General features: G+C 44.3%; 1 protein-coding gene across 1 annotated transcript; it reads right to left on the bottom strand.

Moving 5' to 3' along the window:
* Window positions 1-1,058: 1,058 nt before the first annotated feature.
* ccdc134 (coiled-coil domain containing 134) lies at window positions 1,059-18,252 on the bottom strand. The gene is made up of 8 exons (XM_080775556.1): window positions 18,061-18,252; window positions 8,316-8,461; window positions 7,231-7,352; window positions 4,899-4,983; window positions 3,322-3,503; window positions 2,261-2,332; window positions 1,580-1,730; window positions 1,059-1,308 (listed from the first exon to the last, which is right to left on the bottom strand). The coding sequence occupies exons 2-7, from the start codon at window positions 8,422-8,424 to the stop codon at window positions 1,599-1,601; spliced, it is 702 nt and encodes a 233-aa protein (XP_080631682.1). The 5' UTR covers window positions 8,425-8,461; window positions 18,061-18,252; the 3' UTR covers window positions 1,059-1,308; window positions 1,580-1,598.
* Between the last annotated feature and the right edge of the window lie 6,577 nt (window positions 18,253-24,829).

Below are 24,829 nucleotides of genomic sequence, written 5' to 3'. Positions count from 1 at the left end.
ATCCATTCATAAATGATTCAATGATTCCCCCAAACAAATCTACACTAAAAGTAAACAAGGATTGACAATAATTAAAAAAAAGCAAGTGCACAAATTCAAGCTCAACATATTCATTATGTCACTGCATGTGCTAAGGGTGACTCACACCACGCTCATTTGAAGGGTTATACACGCTATATAAATCTAGACAAGACACAACATGTGTGGACTGTTCAGTTGCTTTATTTTGAAGTTATTGCGAACGCAATGAGCACTTACTATGAGACCTAGCAGATCATGTCTGTCTGTGTGTGTGTCTGTCCCGCTATACGTCCAAATATGGAGTGTGTTGCATGAGCAATCACTCAGCTCCATATATGGGCACAAAAGGGGCCAGGTCCACATATACAGTAACAGCGGGACAGACACACAGACGTCTTACTGGTTTCATTATACTCAAAGTAGAGATGTCACGATACTGTATCAGTATCGGAAAAGTATCAGTATCGGCCATTATTTGTCATATCGGTTCATATCTGTATCGGCGAAAAATGCCAGTCTAACCACCGATCCGAAACAAAATGGGTTAAGGGGTTGACACTAATGGCAGGTAAATAAAATGTTGGGAGTTTGTTTTCGAGTTGCCCCAAACTGCAAGTGCACATTTTGAGTGAGGAGTCTGCTATAAACACAACACGAGATATATAGCTAGATAGCTATAAACACAACACCAGATATATAGCTAGATAGCTATATATAAACACAACACGAGATCACAACACTCGTATCTGTATTCGGTATCGGCTAACACAGAAATTGTGAGATATCGGGATCGGATCAGGACATCCCTAACTAAAAGTAATGATATCCCAAAGAGACTGTAATGTTGTCGTCAAGTTATCAAAAAAAACCAAAACTTGTTTCCCTTTATCCCAATTCCAGGGACGTCACGTCTCCTTTTGAAATGTCTTCTTAACGCCTTTATGTTTTATTATTTTAATTGGCGGTATACAGAACACAGTTGCCCAGTTATGCCACAGTCACAAACGGAATGATCCACCGCCTCCATCTTTACTGTATTTTCTTTTTTTTTTTTTTTGTGTCACACCTACAGTATACAGTGTGCTCTCGTTTTCAACCACAGAGGCAGCACTTGCTTTTTCCTCCAGCCGTGTAAGAGTCTAACAACTCAAGTCTCCCCTGTGGGCTGTGTGCGTTTGTTCATTTCCTCAGTCTCCTTCGCCTCCTCCTCCGCCTCCTCCTCCTCCTCTCTCTCTGCTGTGCTCTCCACTGTGCTGAGATGCCTCCTCCTCCTCCTCCTCCTCCTCTCTCTCCACTGTGCTGAGATGCCTCCTCCTCCTCCTCCTCCTCCTCCTCTCTCTCCACTGTGCTGAGATGCCTCCTCCTCTTCCTCCTCTCCTGCTCCTCATCCTCTCTCCACTGTGCTGAGATGCCTCCTCCTTCTCCTCCTCCTCCTCCTCCTCTCTCCTCCACTGTGCTGAGATGCCTCCTCCTCCTCCTCCTCCTCCTCCTCCTCCTCCTCCTCCTCCTCCTCCTCCTCCTCTCTCTCTCTCTCTCTCTCGCTCTCTCTCTCCTCCACTGTGCTGAGATGCAGAGTACTATAGTTCGGTGCGGGAGCGAGAGCGTGAGATTCGGGGGCCCTTCCGTATGTCTTTCCTCTTCTCCTCCTTTCTCCTTCGCTTCTCTTCCTCCCGGAGGATCTTCTGGAACGCCTCTGCAGTGTGGAGCACCTGCAGCCGGGTAGAAAGAGTGAAATCTAGTGAGCGAGAGCAATGTGTGTGAGAGAGAGAAAGGAAAGGAGGGAGAGGGGACACATGCTTCATGTGGGGCTGGTTGTGTGTGTGTGTGTGTGTGTGTGTGTGTGTGTGTGTGTGTGTGTGTGGGGGGTAAATGGTGCATTTATATAGTGCCTTTATCCAAGGAGCTTTACCCATTCATTCACACACACACACACACGCACACACACACACACACACACACACACACACACACACACATTCATACACCCTTTGCAGCGGAAGCCATGCAAGGTACCAACCAGCATCGGTTCAGTGTCTTGCCCAAGGACACTTCGACATGTAGAGACAGGAGGAGGAGCCGGGATTCGAACCGCCGACCCAGGGATCATTGGACGACCTGCTCTACCTCCTGAGCCCACAGTTTGTGTGTGTGTGTGTGTGTGTGTGTGTGTGTGTCCAAATACATTGGGTTACAGACTGAGAAAGAGGTGCATGAGGACCCCCTCAGTGCCTTTACTCACGTCGTCTCTCTCTGAGCGGTACGGGTTTGTGAAGTCTGCAGATTTCTCCGTTATTCCCAGCTCCTGTGACATCTACCCTAGGACATAGGGCGAGAGAGAGAGAGAGAGAGAGAGAGAGAGAGAGAGAGAGAGAGAGTGAGAGAGAGAGACAAGGCAACAAATGAACGTTTGTTCAGCAAGATGCAAAGATTGAGTGGACTCTAGGATGTTTCTGCATTTCCGTTTTGAGTAAATGAATGAAAGGCGTACACAATGAGAGATGAGGGTCACAGATTAACCTCCCAGCTTTCTGTTCTTCTGTTCAACAGAACAGGGATACCCTTTTACTTTTGTCTTCACTCTTCCACAGACAAATTTAGGGGGGGGGGGGGGGGGTCAATGGTGACATATGGTAATTTATACAAATACAATATCATATTTTACTGAGAAGTATCCCATTTGAATATGTTAGCGACACTTTATCTAAAATGAATCAGAGAATTTTTTTTATATTCTTCACATACATCGATATATTTATTTATATAATAACAGCTGCTTTTTTCCATTTGATACATAAATGGGGTCCCCCCCCCCCCCCCCAACATCATTAGCACCGTCACATAACATACAAATACTGATAGTCAGTCATAATTACAAGGATGAGATGGGTGAGTGTCAAATTAATTAAATTAACGTGACGAGTACAGCATCATTGTGGAAATAATAATAAACAAACTATGAACCTGCAGCTAATACTTCGGTCGGTTCCCATAAATCAGGGGTTCTTTTTCAGCTTGAGACCCCCAAAAAGAACATTGGTGTCTTTCAGGGATATAAACGTACAAAAAGACTTTATGAACTAATCACTTAAGCCCTATTTTCTTTGTATCCGTCATCATATATGGAGATCCCTGCTGTCATCAATATATGCCCATATATAGCCGGTTTGGCAGTTCTGGACATCCAGACCCAAAAATGGGTCGCAACACTATGTGTGTGAAACACTAAACTCTAAATCATTCCAGTCATCATAGTGTGAGGATGAGCGTCCGTCCGTCCGTCCGTCCGTCCGTCTCACTCACCAGTGTGAGGACATGCTGGTGAGCCCCTCCGGTGAAGACCCCCGTCAGGTTGCAGAAGCGCAGCCCCCAGCGCAGCAGACCGCCCCAGTCGCCGTTGCGGTCGTAGTAGTGGTGGACGATGCGCGGGAAGCGCAGCGCTACGTCGCCGAAGAACGCCGTGTTCTCCACCACGTGAGAGTACGCTACGGCGGGAAGACGGAAAGAAAGGGGGGCAGGGATTGGACGGGATGATGCAGGGGGGACGGGACGGACAGTGACAAAAAGAAACAGATAGGATTAGCATACAGATCAGCGATTGTCCGTGATGATAATTCGTGATGATATTGTAAATGATGATATTGCAAGTCAGACCCTGAATAATTGGCAAACACTAGGATTGTAAAGGCTCATTCATAGTCTGGTTTTTCAGTGGTGAGCCGACCACCGCTCCGGTGGTGAGGTGACCACCGCTCCGGTGGTGAGCTGACCACCGCTCCGGTGGTGAGGTGACCACCGCTCCGGTGGTGAGCTGACCACCGCTCCGGTGGTGAGCTGACCACCGCTCCGGTGGTGAGGTGCCCACCGCTCCGGTGGTGAGGTGACCACCGCTCCGGTGGTGAGCTGACCACCGCTCCGGTGGTGAGGTGCCCACCGCTCCGGTGGTGAGGTGACCACCGCTCCGGTGGTGAGCTGACCACCGCTCCGGTGGTGAGCTGACCACCGCTCCGGTGGTGTGGTGACCACCGGAGCTGAAATAACGTTGAGCGGTGGTGAGTAAAAACAGAGAGAAGGGCTGGGGCGGTGGCGAAGGTTTGCTCTTCACCGCGGCTCAGTGACGTCATGTTGTAGTTCGGTGGTCACCTCACCACCGAAAATCCAAACTATGAATAACGCTTTAGTGTGGCTTTGTGGAACATGGAACCTTTTTTTGAGTGGGGGACATAGAACCTCTTTTTAGTTGAGTGGGGAACTAGAACCTTTTTTTGGGGGGCCGGGTGAGTGGGGAACATAGAACCTGGGGGAAAATAGAACCTGGGGAACATATAGGGATGACCCCGCTTTGGGAGCATGTCTGTCTGTCTGTCTGTCTGCCCGCCCCTGGTGACATCATGTGGCATTCAAGTCAATGGCAAAATGAACGTGTAATATGCATGTCTGCAGACATACATAGCACATACTGTACACGTTTTCAAGTGGGCCCTGATACAGAAAAGGTTGAGAACCACAGTATCAGATAATATATAACTGGTGCAACAAAGCACACTACTTTTAACCAACAATAGCACAAAAACCCCTGCAAATGTACAAGGCCTTATAGGCAGATATACAACAAAGGAAAAACAAACCTGGTGGCTGATATATAATATATACAACAGCAACACAATAAGAAAAGGGTGATATAATAAGTGGTGACTCATGGCTAAAAGCATGAGAGAGAGAAGGCAGGAGGTGTACAACACTACAGGCAACAGAGTAGGAAAGAAACCAGATGAATAGAAAGAAATAAAAACGGTCAGACTGTAAAACAGATCAGAGCAGAAGATGGCGGTACAGATAGTATGGATTATCAGAGAGAATAAAGAGAGAGGGGATCAGACCTTCTTTGATCTTATCGTCCATGGGGAACGGGTCATCGGGCTGCATGTTGGCTCCGACCAAGATGGCCCTGGAATCCTCCAGAACCTTCAGAACCAGAATCAGAGTTATTTAAATGTCTAGCTAACAAATAGAAGTTCACAGAGTGTTGGTGTTCATCATATGTAAAATAAACAAGTAAGACACGCAAACGCGTGAAGCGAACGCAGCTCGTGTGTGTGCATGTCTGTCTGTCTGTCTGTCTGTCTGTCTGTCTGTCTGTCTGTGTGTCTGTCCCGCTGTTACTGTATATGTGGACCTGGCCCCTTTTGTGCCCATATATGGAGCTGAGTGATTCACAAATCACTCAGCTCCATATATGGGCACAAAGGGGGGACACACAGACATGATCTGCTAGGTCTCATAGTAAGTGCTCACTGCGTTCGCAAACATGATGCATGCTTTCCATATCCATGGTTACAAGTTACAACAACATACACCCAAGTCAATTTACACACATATTTGAGCTGTCTAAAAGCTACTTAATGTACAATACAATATTATAAAACATATGTGAGACTGTGAGAATACTGAGAGATGCCTACGCACATACCTGCTGCGCACACACACACACACACACACACACACACACACACACACACACACACACACACACACACACACACACACACACACACACACACACACACACACACACACACACACACACACACACACACACACACACACAGAGAGAGAGTATAGAAGTGCTGACAGTGTAACTCTGCCATTGGAGGTTGACAATGCTTGTTGTCCTTGGAAGGAAGGCAGATACATAGATAGGCGTACAGTACACATACAGTACAGTACAGTACAGTACAGTACAGTACAGTACAGTACAGTACAGTACACAATACAGTACAGTACAGTACAGTACAGTACAGTACACAATACAGTACAGTACAGTACAGTACAGTACAGTACAGTACAGTACAGTACAGTACAGTACAGTACAGTACAGTACAGTACAGTACAGTACAGTACAAGCAAGCCTCCGGGCGTCATGAGAGACTGAAAGCCACCCGTAAGCTCCCCTTGTGTTCCGAATATATTAACATTAAATTCAAATGAATGAACAAGCAAACATACTTATGACCGTATAATTACCGGGGTGGCATACAAGTGTTTGATTGTCTGTGTTACTGTGTGTCTGTGAACAATCATATCCTTCAATCTGCTGAGCGCTAGACGAGCGCTATAAGCTCTTGGGAGAACGAACAATAGCTACGACGTTGTGTTGTGGTGTGGTTGCGTCACCAGCCGTGGCTGTGCGTATAGTCGCTGCAGGTGGAAGAGGAGAATAATTACGCAGGTACCGTATACCAGCGGTTATTGGAACGCCATCAATGCTAACGTTTTGAGACTGCGGTGACGCGCGTTGTCCGACATACAAACCCCAACACTAAATCTAACCCTCCCTAACCCCAACACTAAATCTAACCCTCTCTAACCCCAACACTAAATCTAACCCTCCCTAACCCCAACACTAAATCTAACCCTCTCTAACCCCAACACTAAATCTAACCCTCCTTAACCCCAACACTAAATCTAACCCTCCCTAACCCCAACACTAAATCTAACCCTCCCTAACCCCAACCCTAACCTCAGTCTTAACTCAACCCCCCGCCAGCAGGGGGCGCCGATAGGTCAAGGTCAAGGTAAACTTTATTGTCCACAAGGGAAATTTGTCTTGGGCTTTCACCCCAGCTATACAGCCACACATAAAACATCAATGACAACAAAAATACATTACAGATGGAGTCACAACATTACCACATGATGTGGATAATCTAGCCTCACGTAGTTACTGCTGTTTCAGAGCCTCGTTCAGCATCTTAGTTGATGCTGGTAAAAAAACTATTTAATCTGATGTACTTCCACTTTGGTTCTTTGTATATCTTCTCCCAGAGGGCAGAAGTACAAACTCGCCATTTAAAACAAACATGGGTAACATCACTGACGATTTTTTTAGCCTGTTTTAATGTAGCCTGCTCATAAATAGACTGCAGAGAGGGGAGTTGTCTTACCCCTATGATCTTCCCTGTTCAGAGAATAAAACGGAATTCCACATTAAATGCTCTGATTAAACGTGATTTTGTCCCTTTAAGTTTCAAGTTGCATCGATGGCATTGGAAACGGGTGCACTGAACACACACACACACACACACACACACACACACACACACACACACACACACACACACACACACACACACACACACACACACACACACACACACACACACACACACACACACACACACACACACACACACACACACACACACACTCTACCTTGAAGAGTCCTTTCAGCATGATGTCGATGATCTTGTACTGCTGGTTGATGTCATTCAGCTCCACCAGGTTCTTCAGAGCGTTCAGCTGGTCTTTCCTCTTGGTCTCAAACAGGCGCTTGTCTGGACCAGGATCAGGAATAAGAGACTCTAGTCTGTTCAGTCGTGTTTTAAACATTGTTATAATTTAGCTATTGAAAAATATCAGATCTACAAGCTCATAGCGCGCCACCGAGTGGCGCGCTACGAGCTTGTAGGTCTGCTATTTTTGAAAAATCGTTAAAATGTGCCTCAAATTTGGAACATATTTTTTCAGAACAGACGTTTTTAACTCAAATCTTTGCTTCTGGGGGGGGAGGTCCCTGGAACAACATATTTTCAGATGGGGGGTCTCGGAGGCCAATTACAGATCATTTTTGGGGGTCCTTGACATGAAATATTGAGTGACCTAGAAACATAGGTATTTCAGAAAACCGTCAGGATTTAGAAGACATTTTTTCCAGGCCTAAACGGGTTAACTCATAAGACAGTGGTTCCCAAGCTCTCTCATGCCAAGGACCCCCACATAGACACGCATTAGCCCGTGGACCCCCATAATAAGAGACGATCTTTACAGCTCTAGCAGTGATTCTCAACCAGTCTGACATGCAGTAGTCTACGGACCTCCATTTAATGGCATTTATATCTCTGGGACCCAAATCTATGTTGATTTAACTCTGAGAGTTAGGGTCCATTTAGGGTCCATTTGTATGCACTCTCTGAGTTACAGACGCATAATGGTCCACTTGGTTCCTAACTATCATTTAGCTGGGAGGGACCCCCTCATGGAACTACCTGGGGGGTTCCCCACTTTGAGAACCGCTAATATAAATGCATATTATTGTGCACACACTCGTCGTGTGCAATACAGGACACCGACACACATACATGCCCATTGATGTGCACCGACACACACATACACACTTCAGCATGGAGGAAGGATACAGATCTCCAGGTTGGAGTCCTGTCGGTGTCTCATGGAGACGTCACACCCACACACACACACACACACACACACACACACACTTCAGCATGGAGGAAGGATACAGATCTCCAGGTTGGAGTCCTGTCGGTGTCTCATGGGGACGTCGGAGTCTGCAGAGGTGAGAGCTGCAGCAGCCACGGCCAGGAGGAGGACGGCGCACACACTCTGCATGGTCAGCAGGGGGTGCTGGAGAGGCACTCTGCTGGAACTACATAACAATTTAGGCATTTAGCAGACGCTCTTGAATCTTGATCCAGAGCGACTTACATTTAAGAAAAAACAAAAAGCATGACATACATCACATATATAAAAAGTTGTTATCATGAATCCTGTATGAACTAAGAACGTAACAGTGGAGTATCTACGTCAACTATATACTTACTATATACTATATTATATATTATACAATATACATGTGTACTATAAAGTGCTATGACTACATAAAATGCAATTCTAGTGCTGTCTACGTAACAAGCTATAAGTCTGTCTAAAATATCAATGCTAACCTAAGTCTACTATCTGAGTCTACATACAGACAATGTGGATGGGGGACAAAAAAAAGGAGAAGTGAAACAGAACTGTCAAAAACATCCAATGATAACAAACGGAAACAGGACGGAAAACGTGTGGTCGTTTCAATTCCTTTGAGCCTCCCAAAACACTTTCATTAAATCAGTACAATTCTGCATCTACTGTCATGAAAAGAGAACCGACTTGCATTCGCTTTACATTCTGCATGTACGGATTTCACTTTTCGTCTGGAAAGAGAAAACATTTTCGCTGTGCAAATCTATCTTGACGCCATTGCTTTTTCTTTGCTACCGAGCATGGCACACTCTCCTGTCAGACCCCTAAAGAATAGAGAGTATGCACAATACATGCATGATTTACCCATCTAGACTGAGTGGCAAAACATTGAGCAGCATGACGAAGACACCAGCCACCCCGCAAATACCCTGTTCAAACCACTCCCTTCCAAAAGACGCTACCAGAGCATCAAATCTCGTACCACCCGTCTCAGTAACAGTTTCTACCCCCAGGGGGCAGTCAGGCTGCTGAACAGCTGACCTTGAACTGTATTGCACTGTTTTGTCACTTCACTTGCACTTTTCTTTTCCTGTTTTTTTGTCTTTTCTTGCACTATAGATGCTGTTTATGTCCCGTGTATGTAAGACTGAGAGCGCTTTGAGCAAAACAAATTTCATTGTATTTATACTCTGTATCTATACACATGACAAATAAACCTGAACCTGAGTGTTGGAGTGTTGGAAGCTCTCGTTGTAAATCACTCAACCGTCCTGCCGTACCACCCGTTTCTAAATGTCACATAATGCAGGAGGCAGCAAAATGTTGTGTTATTGAAAAAAAGCACTTCCAAACTCTTGACACTAATAATAATAATCAAATGCAGGGCATTTCTTGACAGAAAGTACAGCTCATAACGTTTCTATGGTGGATTTTTATGAAACAAAGCCTTTGCAGATAGAAAGAGGATAATTCAAGCTTTTCGTACAGCTGAAATGTTGGTGAGTTTTAACCCATTGTTTAATGCAATCAGAATTCAGACAGGACTTTTCTGTGTTAGGATGAATGGGCTGTCGAGGCCAGAATGTAGTTTTTTTTCCACTGGGCGTTCCCGCATAACTTCCAGGTACGGTCGATGTCACGCGCATGATGCCCTCTATTGTCACATGCTGGGGTCGGACACCTGTACTTTCCTTCAACTGTACCCATTCTACTGTTAATATAAATGTTCAGTCAATCAAACTAGGGATGTTAATAATTGAGTGGTTTTCTGTGAGTGTAAAGCTGTCTGTCTGCGAGCACGCGTGGCAGAGGAGGAAGTTACGCACATACAAAAAGATGCCATTGGTCTGGCCCTGTATCGTCAACGGTCAAATTAATATTTCATCATGGAATACAATAGGTCTCTTTTGTATTATTTCTGTGTCATCAGCAAAATGTAGATGTGTATGTTAGACATTGAGAGACAGACATTGAGGGAAATTAAGATTCTCATCGCTAAATCAAAGCAGTGGGTAAATGGTGCATTTGTATAGCCTTTATCTAAGGCGCTTTACATATTCACCCGTTCACACACACATTCATACACCGATTGCGGCGGAAGCCATGCAAGGTACTACCAACCAGCACATCGGGAGCAATCTGGGGTTCAGTGTCTTCTTGCCCAAGGACACTTCGACATGTAGACAGGAGGAGGAGGAGCCGGGATTCGAACCGCCGACCCAGGGATCATTGGACGACCTGCTCTACCTCTTGAGCCACAGTCGCAGCAGGCGTTGGAGAGAAGTCTCCACCTGTGCCTTTGAAATGGCCAGACCTACGTATGTATGTCTGCTATACTTCTGGAAAATCAACTAAAAGGAACTTTAGCAGAATCTGTCGCTCTGGCTGCGCTCTTGCATTCTCTCCCCTCCTCCTCCTCTCTCCTCCTCCCCCCTCCTCCTCCTCCTCCTCCTCCTCCTCCTCCTCCTCCCCCCCCCCCCTCCTCCTCCTGAATAGTGCACGTCAATCTCTTTCCCGATCCCAATCAGTTGGCTGGCTGCCTCAACGCGTTCTCCTCTCCTCCTCCTCAGAGAGCTGTTAACATTTATGTATGAAGAAGGGGTGAAAAGTGAGATAAATGACTTTTCTGACTAAAAATAGTCCCCACCACCCACCGACGGATGAATATTTGATGGAAAAAGGTCCAATTTGACAGAATCACTGGCAAGAATCTTTAACCTACATCATGGCTGATGTGATTCAGCGAGGCCATTAACTGATGTCATTAAGAGCAGTGGGTTCTCAAAGTGCGGTCCGGGGACCCCCAGGGGGTTCGCTGAGAGTTCCAGAGAGTTCCCAACAAAATGTGATATTTCACTGTCAAATAACTGAAACTTTATATATAAAAAATATGAATGAAAAAGTAATGGCTGTGACTTTTAATTTATTTGTTCTCTTCAATGGGTTAATATAGAATAAAAATCTGTTTAACCCAATATACAATCAGCTATTAGCTAAAATAGCTGCTCTACAAGCTTGTAGATCTGCTATTTAAAAAAAATTCACACTTTTTTCTTAAACATTTTAACAATCCAAAACAAAATATGGGGCTCCAAGTTAAGGAGAGGCCAGGGTGGATTAAGGGGAAATTCGGACACTGACATTATGAGATTGTCTACTCTACACGATTTGTCACATATTTCAGCAGGTCACCAATTTCACCGTAACACCACCACCACGCTGGAGTGACCGAGTGTGAGTTTGAGCTATGAGAGACAGTGGAGGGATGGATGGATGGAGGGATGGAGGGATGGAGGGATGGATGAGGAACCAAGGAGCGAGGGAGGCAAGAGCTTAGAGTATATATATTAATAGAGACGCCACGGCACCCGGAGGAAAACCCTGAGGAGAAATGGACACAGTGGCCCGAATTTTGGTATTGCAGCGCTGGGCCAATTCTGGTCCGTTGACTATATCATTGACTATATCACGTGGACGCAGTTTCATACGTGAACGCGTGCAATGATAGTCAACGGCACAGCGCGTTCACCATTTGGCCCAATCCATCCCAGAAATCATGCGCCTCATGCGCTTTTGAGCAACTTAATGCATGTGGATGGGAGGAGAACTCGGGTGCCGTCTCTGTTGATATATACTCTGAGGGCAAGAGATGGGGTGTTGCATGGGAAGAGGGGGGGGGGGGGGGGGGGGGTGAGTCCCTGAGGGAGCCGACAGCTTAGCTCTAAGTTAGCTGATGAATATTTTGTGGGGTGGGGGGGACACAGGGCACTCTGGAGGATAAAGAGGACCAGGGACTTAATTTCCAATGATTGACTTTAATCTCTACATCTCTGTCTGATGGCTCTCCACACTGAGAGACGAGGGAATATATCCTCGCTAAGTTGCTATGCAACCTGATCATGTTCCTCGGCTGCTTCTTCCATCTCCATAATGCAGTACTATACTTCTCAGGGAGGGCAGGAATGTTAACCCGTTCTGACCTGAGATCAGATTTAAAAAAAAATCTCTTCTACATCCCGACAGTTTTCTGAAAAAAAAGCTATGTTTCTATATGTCAGTGGTTCTTCGATTTTTCAAAAATAGCAGACCTACAAGTCGAGTGGCGCGCTATGAGCTTGTAGATCTGCTATTTTTCAATAGCTAAAGCATAACACCAAAAAGGGGTTCCCGCACAAAATGGGTTAAATTAGCCTGACCGACCGAGTCACCTTCACAATCTCATTTGGTATCTGAAGGGCAAAAGGAAAGGATTTGAAATCCTGCCCGAGAAATCAAGAGTTCACCTGTTCACCATCACAGACAGAAGCTTTAATGAGAACACAACCAATTTGTCCCAATTTCTATTTCACGGTATTAGGTTTTAGTTCAGTGAGCAGCCTTAACCCATTCTGAACGGGAACCCATTTTGGTGTTATAGCATCATGTTATGCTTTAGCTATTGAAAAATAGCAGATCTACAAGCTCATAGCGCGCCACCGAGTGTCGCGCTACGAGCTTGTAGGTCTGCTATTTTTGAAAAAAATCGAAGAACGACTGACATTTTTTAGAATCTGATCTCAGGTCAGAATGGGGTTAATTAGACCAGTGTGTGTCCAGTGGAAACCTCGTATGAATCTGATCTCAGGTCAGAATGGGTTAAAGCCGACAGCAGCACGACAACTACACTAGATCCTCAGGAGGAGGTTATTTAGGAGCCGGAACAACAAACTCTGCCTTCGTATCACAGTAACCCATTTAGACCAGACGACGATTCTATACAAATGTAGACAGTTTTCTGAAAAACGCATGTTTCTCAAACATTTTCATGTCAAGGCCCCCACCCCCCCCAAATATATGTAATTGCCCCCCCCCCCCAAATATATGTAATTGCCCCCCCCCCCCCAAATATATGTAATTGCCCCCCCCCCCCCCCCATGTGAAAATATGTTGTTCCAGGGATGCCCCAGAAGCAAAGATATGAGTTAAAAAAAGCGTTCGCTCTGGAAGAGTGTATTCAAAGATTTGTGCCAGATTTTCACGATTTTGCAAAAAATAGCAGACCTACAAGCTCGTAGCAGCGCGTCACTCGGTGCCGCGCTATGAGCTTGTAGATCTGCTATATTTTCAATAGCTAATAATTTAACATAATAATGCTTAAAACACCAAAAAGGGATTCCCGCCCAGAATGTGTTAAAAGTTTCCACATACATAAAACAGATGTCTCCGACTCTGAGGCAAGGTCCAAACTTCTTACACTGTCAGCAGAAACAAGTGTTCTCGAGGACAGCTGAGTGAAGACGATGTTCGATTAAGACCAATTTGTGCATTCCGAGAACATCCTCCGGGCGTCTTCCCAGCTTTCTGAGAAATGCAGCACTAAATATCCTTAAGTGCAAGTCAAAAGCCTCAATATTTCTAGATCACAGCCAGGGAGAAGAGAGGCCCTGATGGTTCTCTCTCCCCATCGGGGGCCATTCGATGTGCCTGTTTGACAGCTGTGTAGCCTGACGTATGTGCTTATCCCATTCTGAACGGGAACCCATTTTGGTGTTAGCATCATGTCGTGCTTTAGCTATTGAAAAATAGCAGATCTACAAGCTCATAGCGCGCCACCGAGTGGCGCGCTACGAGCTTGTAGGTCTGCTATTTTTGAAAAATCCAAGAGTGACTGACATTTTTTTAATCTGATCTCAGGTCAGAATGGGTTCATCAGACCAGTGTGTGTCCAGTGGAAACCTCGTATGAATCTGATCTCAGGTCAGAATGGGTTATGAGGGGGATAAAGGTTATCCCCACAGGGCTATAGCGTAGCGGCACAGTGTTGAATACAATCAACCATGCATCATTGCAGCGAGCATTCATTGACGCGTTCTGTCAAACTGTCAGACTGAATGAAGTGCTGATATTTCAAAAAGGAGGTGAGGTAATGGAGGCATATTAATCATCTCTAACGTGGCATGGCCGCCTAAATTAGACTTTAACCCATTCTGACCCGAGATCAGATTCATACGAGGTTTCCACTAGGACACACACTGGGTCTGATTATAACCCATTCTGACCCGAGATCAGATTCTTAAAAATGTCAGACCTACAAGCTCATAGCGCGCCACTCGGTGGCGCGCTATGAGCTTGTAGATCTGCTATTTTTCAATAGCTAAAGCATAACATGATGCTAACACCAAAATGGGTTCCCGTTCAGAATGGGTTAAATGCAGCCATTAAACAGCAAGCAAGCAAAGCAACCCCATCACGCTGACTGGTCGGTCGGGGCACTTTAGAAAATGAAGCACGGAGAGAAGAAACCCAACCTGCTCACTCACATTCGGTGATCATATTACATACATTATAATGTACAGTATATGTACATTACCAGTCCAAATAAGAGTCCATGGTCTAGGTTGGAGAGGCTGTAACGTGGCTCACATTGGGGATTCATCTCTAGCCCTACTTAAACCCATTTTGCACCTGAGATCTTTTCAAAAAAATAGCAGACCTACAAGCTCGTAGCGCTGCCACTCGGTGGCGCGCTACGAGCTTGTAGATCTGCTATCTTTCAATAGCTAAAGCATGACATGATGACGCCAACGCCACCAAAAGGGGTTCCCGCCCCAAAATGGGTTAAACCTTAGAAGATGCGTTATAGAGAAATTACATTTTTGAAGGATAGGAACACCAACAACATAAATGTCATTATTCAACCGCCTGTGGCTGTGAAGAAGAGGACAGCATTGTTGTCACACATCAATTCTTCCCCTCTAGAGGTGAAGGTGAACACCACATTTTGTACACAAGATACAACAACACACATTGTCGGCCCACAACCAAGGTCAATATAATATAATGTAGCCCGGAATATAATATGTCCCTCGGTGGTTCAAATAGTGGATTGATTCTCCTTTGGCTTATCCCATTTTGGGCAGGAACCCCTTTTGGTGTTAGCATTACGTTATGCTTTAGCTATTGAAAAATAGAAGATCTACAAGCTCATAGCGCGCCACCGAGTGGCGCGCTATGAGCTTGTAGGTCTGCTATTTTTGAAAAAATCGAAGAATGACTGACATAGAAACATAGCTTTTTCAGAAAACTGTCAGGATGTAGAAGACATTTTTAGAATCTGATCTCAGGTCAGAATGAGTTACTGAAAGGTCTTCCCAGGTGGTATATGAGACCCATAAAGGTCTTCCCAGGTGGTATAGGATAGGAGACCCATGTGTAGAAAGCTTATCATCACAGAGTCACACGTCTCTGCCAGAGGTCTAAATGCGCTTAGGCAGGGCGGCTGTAAATTAAATGTTTCTACGCCAACATATTTATCACCTGGGGATGGGAGATGTCTCAGTCAATAAAGCATCACGCCTGAAATAGAGATCGATTTACTGCTTCGGGGGATGAGGGTTCAACGTCAACTCACAGTCCATTAGCATCAGGACTATAGCTTATATTAGCTGGATTCTTAAACACTGTCTGATAGAACTCAACTCACAGTCCATTAGCATCATGACTACAGCTTATATTAGCTGGATTCTTAAACACTGTCTGATAGAACTCAACTCACAGTTCATTAGCATCATGACTATTATTATCAGTGTTGGGGAGTATTAAGCTACATGTAGCTGAGCTACGTAGCTTAGCTACATTTTGCTGTAGCTTGTGGTAGCTTAGCTACATTCATATTGGTGTACCTCGTCAAGTAGCTCAGCTACTTTTTGGGTAATTTTTGGTAGCTTAGCTACTCAAGTTACAAGCTACAATTTTGGGCAATAACATGAAATAAATATATTCATTTTGACCATTGGTTGCTGTGTTAATGCTTGTACTAGAACAACCCCCCCACTAGAACACTAGTTCAACAGTGGTGTCCCATCCAGTGCCGCATGTGAGCGGCTTTTCAGTGTTGGCAAGGACATTTTCAGTGCCAAACGCAACCGCTTATCCGATAAGAACTTTGAGAGACTGCTCATGTGTCGCGTCAACAAACGGTTCTGCCCTGGCATATAAAAAAATATAGGCCCAACTTTCTTTTACAGTTAAGTTACAGTTTAGGTTGTGTTAAGTTAAGATTTATTTATAGGTGTGGCTATCAAGAGACTTTTATTATTATTTTCACAGTTAAGATGTGTTAACATTGACGATCAAATGCCATTTAAACACACAGTATCCTCAACAGATCCTCTTTTATTTGTGTGACTGTAAAGACTATGCCCGTTTTAATAACATTCTCAACAATTGGTTTGTTTTATCCTTTCTTTAATGGGGGAAAATCTGTCTAGAACAGGGGTCTTCAAATGTTGACGATCAAATGTCATCATGTAACAGTTGTTTAGTTATAATGTAGGTGTAGTTCTCATTATACAAGGGTCTCTTTTTTTACAGTTAAGATGTGTTAACATTGACGATTAAATGCCATGTATAACACACAGTATCCTCAACAGATCCTCTTTTATTTGTGTAAGTCTCTAAGTCTTTTTTATTTTTTTTATTTTTTTAAATAAAACTGTTGAGAGGCATATTTCAGCTGGCATCGTGGCATGTGACTTTTTTGTAGGATATTATATTTTGTTTCATATGCACCGCATGTACATTCTCAATTTAACGCTGAAAAATATAAAGTAGCTGAGCTACTTTTTCCATGTAGCTGTAGCTTTACAAGCTACATTTCTCCAGGGGTAGCTATGTAGCTTGATCAAGCTACTGCCATGGTGAGCTACTTGTAGCTTTACAAGCTACGCTTTCAAAGTAACTTCCCCAACACTGATTATTATTATTATTAGCTGGATTCTTAACAAACACCGCCTGATAGAAGAACTCAACTCGCACAGTTTCAGTCAAACCTCTCAAATCAAGCCTTCCAAAATGTTCACGTATAACTTTGAAACTCAATGAAAACTGAGGAAATGTTCACAATCACATCCATCCAAACAACGATCCCAAATAATGTGAGCAATTTAAAAAAAAATGCATGAGCTCAAACCCCCAAACCAGAGGGGGATAGCAGCAGAAGCAGCAGATATATGTTCCATGATTGAATTGGATCATGGATCTCCTTTGAGATGGAGATCCCGTTAGCAGGTTTGTGGTTCAAGGTCTGACACTCACGCCGATCATAATATCACTCCCTCGGCTCCAGCTGTCTGTGGATAGCACTCTCTCTCTCTCGGCTCCATCTGTCTGTGGATATCTCTCTCTCTCTCAGCTCCATCTGTCTGTGGATAGCTCTCTCTCTCTCCCCCTCCCTCTCTCTCTCTCTCTCTCCCCCCCATCCTTCATCCAGAGGCACGGACATGCGTAATGGTGCTGATGATGGCTGTATATATATATATTTATGTATCAGACAGTATGGACTGTCAGTTGTATCGTCAATTATAGGCTATAGAAATGGTTCATTGATTGCATGGCTTCTTGTCCCCTGAATGACCTGACATTATTCCCTTCCTAATAGTGCGATTGTCTGAGTAAATATTAAGAACGTCAATTTCACTTACAGGGATCATTTAACACGGCGCGATGAATGATTATTTGCTCGTGCATGGGGGGCTACACGCTGGGGTGGTTTTAAATCTTCGGTTCATATATTAATCTTGAGGCCATTAAAATTGTGTTTTTAAAAACATTTTATCAAGGGATTTAAAGAAAGAACTTTCCGGGTTAAAATTAAAAAACCCAACAGTACAACATTTAAAGTTGGATATCCGAGGGATAATATTTCAGTCAACGGATCCGTACAGCTTGGTCAGCTCAGTTCAAGGCAAGCCGAACCTTCTCTTGGACATTCGCAAACTCGTTGATCATCATCACACTCACCGTATAGTAAAAACACACAGCAGCGCGACGCCGAAACGCTCCCGTTGTTGTTAGTCCAAAGTGAAACGGAATCTTCCGTTGTAAAACATATATACGCACGTATAAAAGAAGTCCCCTGTTCCCAGGAATTCGTGGTCTTTTCAACAATCCTCAGGTGACGGTAAACGTTCATCTATACATGCGGCTCTCTTCTCTCTCCTCTTCCACTCTGCCAGCGCCACGATATCGCACCGGCTGGCGTTGGTTAGACGAATGACAGCCAGCCAACGCGGTTACACAGCAGGATATGGTTTCCACACGGAGACGTTAGAGAGAGGCACACACCACACACACACACACACACACACACACACACACACACACACACACACACACACACACGCGGAGACGTTAGAGAGAGGCACACACGCGCACACACCCCTAAACCATTCCCCCCTCCCACTTCAGAAACTTTAAAATAAACGGATGGCGACACCGACATGCCGACATCATGGCTTTGAACAGTGAACGGAACACACGGGGATGTATGTTTATTACCGTGTTTTATTGACGTGTTGTTATTAATACAAAACAAATGCACTGGTTATTTTACAACACGAACGAACGAACGAACAAAATGCTGCTTCACAATTATCGCAGTCCTCCTCAGAGTCCTCCAGAGCATCTTCCAGCGTTCACAGTGAAGTCAGAGAGACAGATGGACAACTCTCCTACACGCCTGCATGTGTGGCAGGCTAAGGAACAATGCACAAAATTAATAATCTTTTGATTTGGTGTGTGTGTGTGTGTGTGTGTGTGTGTGTGTGTTTAACCCATTTAGGACAGACCAGATTCTACAAATGTCTTCTAAATCATGACTGTTTTCAGAGAAACCCAAACCTCTGATATTCTATGGCAAGTGTTTCTCAAAATCTTTCATGTCAAGGACCCAAAAACTATATTTGGCTGCCAACCCCCATTTTTAAATATGTTGTTCCCCCCAGACACATTTTCACGATTTTTCAAAAATAGCAGATCTACAAGCTCGTATTTTAGCTATATTAAAGTATAACATAATGCTTAAAACACCAAAAGGGGTTCCCAAGCATATGATTCAAACAACACAAATCAATAAAGCCTATCTCATGGTTCATTCCACCCTGTGTGCTGAACACCTTTTCTTGCTTCCTTTTTTTTTAATGCAACCATGCCTTTAATATTGATTGTGCCAGTGTGGAAACACATGTTAATGTATTTCTCAATCTTGACGGGTTTTGACTGATCTGATCAGAGGATACAGGATGCCGGTGGCGGTGGGTTTTTGTTTGTTTGTTTTCACATACAGAAATATTTCAGAAAATTAATGATACACAAGGTCAATAAAAATGTGACGGAGAAAGCCTAAAAACCCTCCAGGGGCTTGCAAGTGGCTTCTCCAGGCATTCATAGTTGTGTTTGTTTGTTTAAAGAAAAAACAATCATATTGAACATGCAGATCTTAAACATTAGAATACAGATAAAATACAGGGACAGTGAGAGGACAGAATTGTACTGTATAACAAGAAAAAAGCACAATAGACAGAAGGCAGAAAATAAAAACCGCTATAGGAGAACATTGAGTACACCAGGTTAATTAATACACCAGCTCAGTGGCCTTGTGGTTAGAGTGTCCGCCCTGAGACTGGGAGGTTGGGGTTCGATCCCCGGCCGGGTCATACCAAAGACTGTAAAAATGGGACCCAATGCCTCCCTGCTTGACACTCAGCATCAAGGGTTGGTTTGGGGGGTCAAATAAATCTACTAATCTAATGATTCCCGAGCGCTGCGCACGCTGCAGCTCACCGCTCCAAGAGAGATGGGTCAAATGCGGAGAACACATTTCACTGCGGTAACGTGTGTGACAAATCGTATGACTTTGACTTTAGCAGACCGTATGGGAAGTACTTGGTGGTTAGGAGAAGTGATTTTAGAACCTTATCTTGAATTGATGAAAAGACAAATGCCATAGATGTACAGGTAGGGAGTTCCATATTTTAGACCCTCTGAAGCCTATATTAACCCATTTTGGTGTTGGCATTATGTTATGCTTTAGCAATTGAAAAATAGTGGCGAGCTACAAGCTTGTAGGTCTGCTATTTTTGAAAAATCGAAGAACGACTGACATAGAAACATAGCTTTTTCAGAAAACTGTCAGGATGTAGAAGACATTTTTAGAATCTGATCTCAGGTTAAATTGAGATTGTACTATGAAGGTTGAAGGATACAGGATCCCGGTGGTGGGGGGTACTATGAAACCATGGCTGGAGCTTCCAGGGGAGCTGGGCAGAGACTCCATCACACTGGGCAGCCGGGCCAGAGACTCCATCACACGCTTTGCCCTTTGCCGGTGTTCCTCTGTGGGCGGAGGGTCCAGAGCACTGCCCTGAAGGAGCTGAAGGAGAGAGAGAGGTTATTTTTTTTAAATCCTAACCACAAAAACAAAAAAAGATGTCCTTTGTGGCTGTAAGGTGATTTTGTTTTTGCTAGGATGACCTGAATAATAACGAGGAAGACGAGAGGAGAGTGGAGGAGAGGAGAATAGAATAGTATAAACCATCGGGTTTCAACCCTTTTCATATCAAGGCCCATCATTTATTCCATTGGATATGATTGTGTGTCCATATTTCCATGCTGTATTGATGTGGTATCATTTAGGAGAGATAACAGGCAAAACGTTGATCAAAACAACATATTCGTCTAACTCTTGAAAGCGTCAAATGAAACCATATCATATGGAACACCCCCAAGGACCACTGGTTACCAAAGCTTCATCATTTAGCTGGGGGGACCAACTGGCTGGAACCCCCTCAAGGACCACTGGTTAGTTACCAACTCTTCATCATTTAGCTGGGGGAACCAACTCACTGGCTGGAACCCCCCCAAGGACCACTGGTTAGTTACCAACTCTTCATCATTTAGCTGGGGGGGCCACCTGACTGGAACCCCCTCAAGGACCAGTGGTTAGTTACCAACTCTTCATCATTTAGCTGGGGGGGCCACCTGACTGGAACCCCCTCAAGGACCACTGGTTGAAAACCACTATAAACAAATAACACAGGAATGGAGAACATAAATGAGGCAACGCAGCTCTGTAGTGGTAGATGAATCGACACAATCTACCACTCTGCCCTCCTCCGATAGGTTGTATGAAAAGGTTCACTCTGCCCTCCGATAGGTTGTATGAAAAGGTTCACTCTGCCCTCCGATAGGTTGTATGAAAAGGTTCACTCTGCCCTCCGATAGGTTGTATGAAAAGGTTCACTCTGCCCTCCTCCGATAGGTTGTATGAAAAGGTTCACTCTGCCCTCCGATAGGTTGTATGAAAAGGTTCACTCTGCCCTCCGATAGGTTGTATGAAAAGGTTCACTCTGCCCTCCGATAGGTTGTATGAAAAGGTTCACTCTGCCCTCCGATAGGTTGTATGAAAAGGTTCACTCTGCCCTCCGATAGGTTGTATGAAAAGGTTGGTTGGCCTTCATTGCCTATAAGAGACGAGAACAGCACTGCACTGTCTACAAAGTCTTACTTAAAAAAATGCCTACATATCTTAGCAGCCTATTACAATATTACATCCCAAAACTGGTCAACATCACACCCGTTCCCAAAACTACCTTATTTTAGAAATCCCCAAATGTGAATTCTGAATTGGGTAAAAGTAAACAGACCTTTCATTACTATGCTGCACCTCACGTGTGGAACTGTCTACAATCAATCTGAAAACGGAATAACTTGATTTCACATTTAAAAGGAACTTGTAAGGAATGGATTCATCTGAGATCTATAGCTGTACTTGTTCACTTTGAATTGTTTATTATCTTGTAATGTATTTGTGTTTAAATAGTTTGTTATGTTTACTGTAATCAGGGCGTCATTGGAAAAGAGAAGTTTGCTCTCAACTGAATAAATAATGGTTAAAGAATGGAGAGACGGCAGGTCAGAAGGGACAAAGAATATAATACACAACACAGCTGAGGCTGAGCGTTGAGCGATGAGCAACACAGCTGAGGCTGAGCGTTGAGCGATGAGCGATGAAGATGATGAACACGATGGAAAGCGTTGGAGGAAAGGTGGGTCGGGAGGAGAATCTCAACCAGGCTCGACCAGAGGAGCAAATTAGATTCTCAGAAAGGTTCACAAAAGGCTGATTAAAAAAAAAAAAAAGTCTTCTAAATCGTAAACGTTTTATGAAAAACCTAACCTTCTATGTCAGTGGTGCTCGACCGATTTCAAGTGAAGAACCCCCAGAATTTTCTGTATCTGGCTGCGGATCCTAAGGTTCCCCCCCTCCCCCTCTGCTCTGTTTGTAGTTTGTAGTGCGGCACTCAGTGCCATGCTATGAGCTTGTAGATCTGCTATTTTTTTCAATAGCTAAAGTATAACATAATGCTTCAAACACCAAAAGAGGTTCCCGTCCCTGAATGGGCTAATAGTCAAGAAATATTATCAGTATAATGTCAAATCTGGGAATAAATTTCTTACCAAGAATTTTCTTCACCAATCCAATGTGTTTGTAAAGGTGTCTACTAGTACTAACCCATATCCCACATTGGTTTATATTCAACCACCCTAGGGGCATTTCTGACAGCAGATAAATGGCTAAACGTTCTAAATTTCATTATGCTTTAAATAGCATGTGACGTGTCAAACTAGGAGGTTTTCATCATTCTGAATCCATTCCAAGCATTAGCTTTGCACGAAAAACACTCCTTGGGCTAAAAACAGCTATAGACACTTGCCCTAATGTGTCCAAAATGTGCTGACATCATCACATTTGTGATGACGGCTAAGGCCTTTTTAAGCCCAAGGAGTGTTTTTCGTGCAAAACTAATGCTTGGAATGGATTCAGAATGATGAGGTTGACATGTAACATGCTACTTAAAGCATGACATTTAGAACATTTTGCCTTATAATGGTTGCATGGTACCCCAACTTTCAGCCGCTCTCAAAAAATTCCCCTAGGGTGGTTGAATATAAACCAATGTGGGATATGTTGTTAGTAGACACCTTTACAAACGGTGAAGAAAATTCTTGGTAATTTGTATTCGTATTGTATTAATATCCCCTGACTATATAATGAGGCAAGTTGACAAAGAACACTCTGTCATTCTGTCATTCTTATTTACCATAATATGGTAAATAAGAATTGGCTTAGAGTTTCTCCACACTTTCTCCACACACAGGGAACTGTCAATTATTATTACCCTATACTCAGGTTTCTCCAGAGATTTCAACCAGCATGTAACAAGCCACTTTAAAGCTACCATAACCTGCAAGGGGTCGCTCAGTGCTCACACCTCCTCTGTGTCTCCTGTGTGTCGCAAGCTCACAATTCATTTTCAATGGGAGTCACATTGGTTTGACGAGACAAGCTTGCTCCCTGGCTGTCTCCCCCCCCCCCCCCTCCCATGGGGCAAGAGATCCAGTATAATAAGTAATTTTACACTGTCTGTCTGAGAGGAAACGCTAATGTTACTGCTGCCGAATTGACTGTCGTGAACGATACGGAGAGACACCTCCCCGACAACATCGCAGAGACATTTTGTTTATTTTAAAAAGGACCCAATGTTGTTCTCCATGGAGAAAAACACCGTGGAACCAGGGAACGAGTGAGTGACGTCAGGACTTCGGCGCTCTGTAGTTAACAGACTTGAGAACTGAGGAGGATTAGAGAAAATCTGTACAAATCCTGATATACACGGTAGTCGAGCATATAAACCGCTGCAGTGGCCATCACCTCAGTTTACTGTTATACTGGACAGTGAGACACGCACGCACGTACGCGGACACAGAGTTGACAGCCATGAAGGTACAGTACAGGGCAGAAGGAAGACGGAGTGTATGATACCAGATCACTCATGACAAACGAGCTCTCAGAAAGCTCCCTCAACCCCCCTATCTGCCACTACACTGAGACCAAATCTCAGTGTAGTGGCAGATAGGCGAGGCATATCAATCCTGCGTGCGTGCGTTTGTGCGACAGACTGTCTGAGACAGCAGGGCTGACACGAGGGCAACTCTGTGCTGTCATGAGACTGTTAAGAGATTTATGTCTGTCAGCTTGAACACCGTTTCCTCCAGCCTTTTATGCTCCTATACTCAAACGCGGTGCACACACACACACGCACGCACACACACACACAGATGTGTGCACGCACACATTGCGCCACACCACAGACATGCACTGTAGCTAGTCACACACACACACACACACACACACACACACACACAAACACACCTGCACTCATAATATGCAAATGACAGTCCAAAACTCTACCGCTGAAGCAGCTGGTGCCATCAGACTGTCGAGTCATTATGTTTGGCTGACTCTGAGCTGCTGCATTAACATATATACACTAATGATACAGTATATCTGGAGGTTTTGGGGTCTCTATTCCACATGTAATATAGTAGTTATACTGACAAGCAATTTTTACAGGTGGATGTTCTAACTAAACGTTATGATTGGCTTCAGCTTAGCGGTGATGCTATGTAGCAGCGGTTTACTTTACACACACTGTAGTGGAGGAGCTTATAGGGAGAGATGAGGGGGATTTCACCACGATTCGTCTAAAAAGTGCCACATTTTGCACAGATGTAGCCCTTTGGTAGCCTGGTTAATAAACCAGACTAATATCGTACGGACCGCGGGATATTAGTCTGGGGAGGCTCAGCTTGGATTTCATTTCCAGGGCCGCGGGTTGAAACATTTTCTCTTTGACGCAATTGGTCAGTCAAAGGTCTCAAGCATTGA

This window comes from Protomyctophum bolini (genome assembly GCF_963924005.1).
Source record: "Protomyctophum bolini genome assembly, chromosome: 11".
Classification (NCBI taxonomy): Eukaryota; Metazoa; Chordata; class Actinopteri; order Myctophiformes; family Myctophidae; genus Protomyctophum; species Protomyctophum bolini.
Note: the sequence above shows the minus strand (reverse complement) of the source record. Positions and strands in the feature narration are given on the sequence as shown.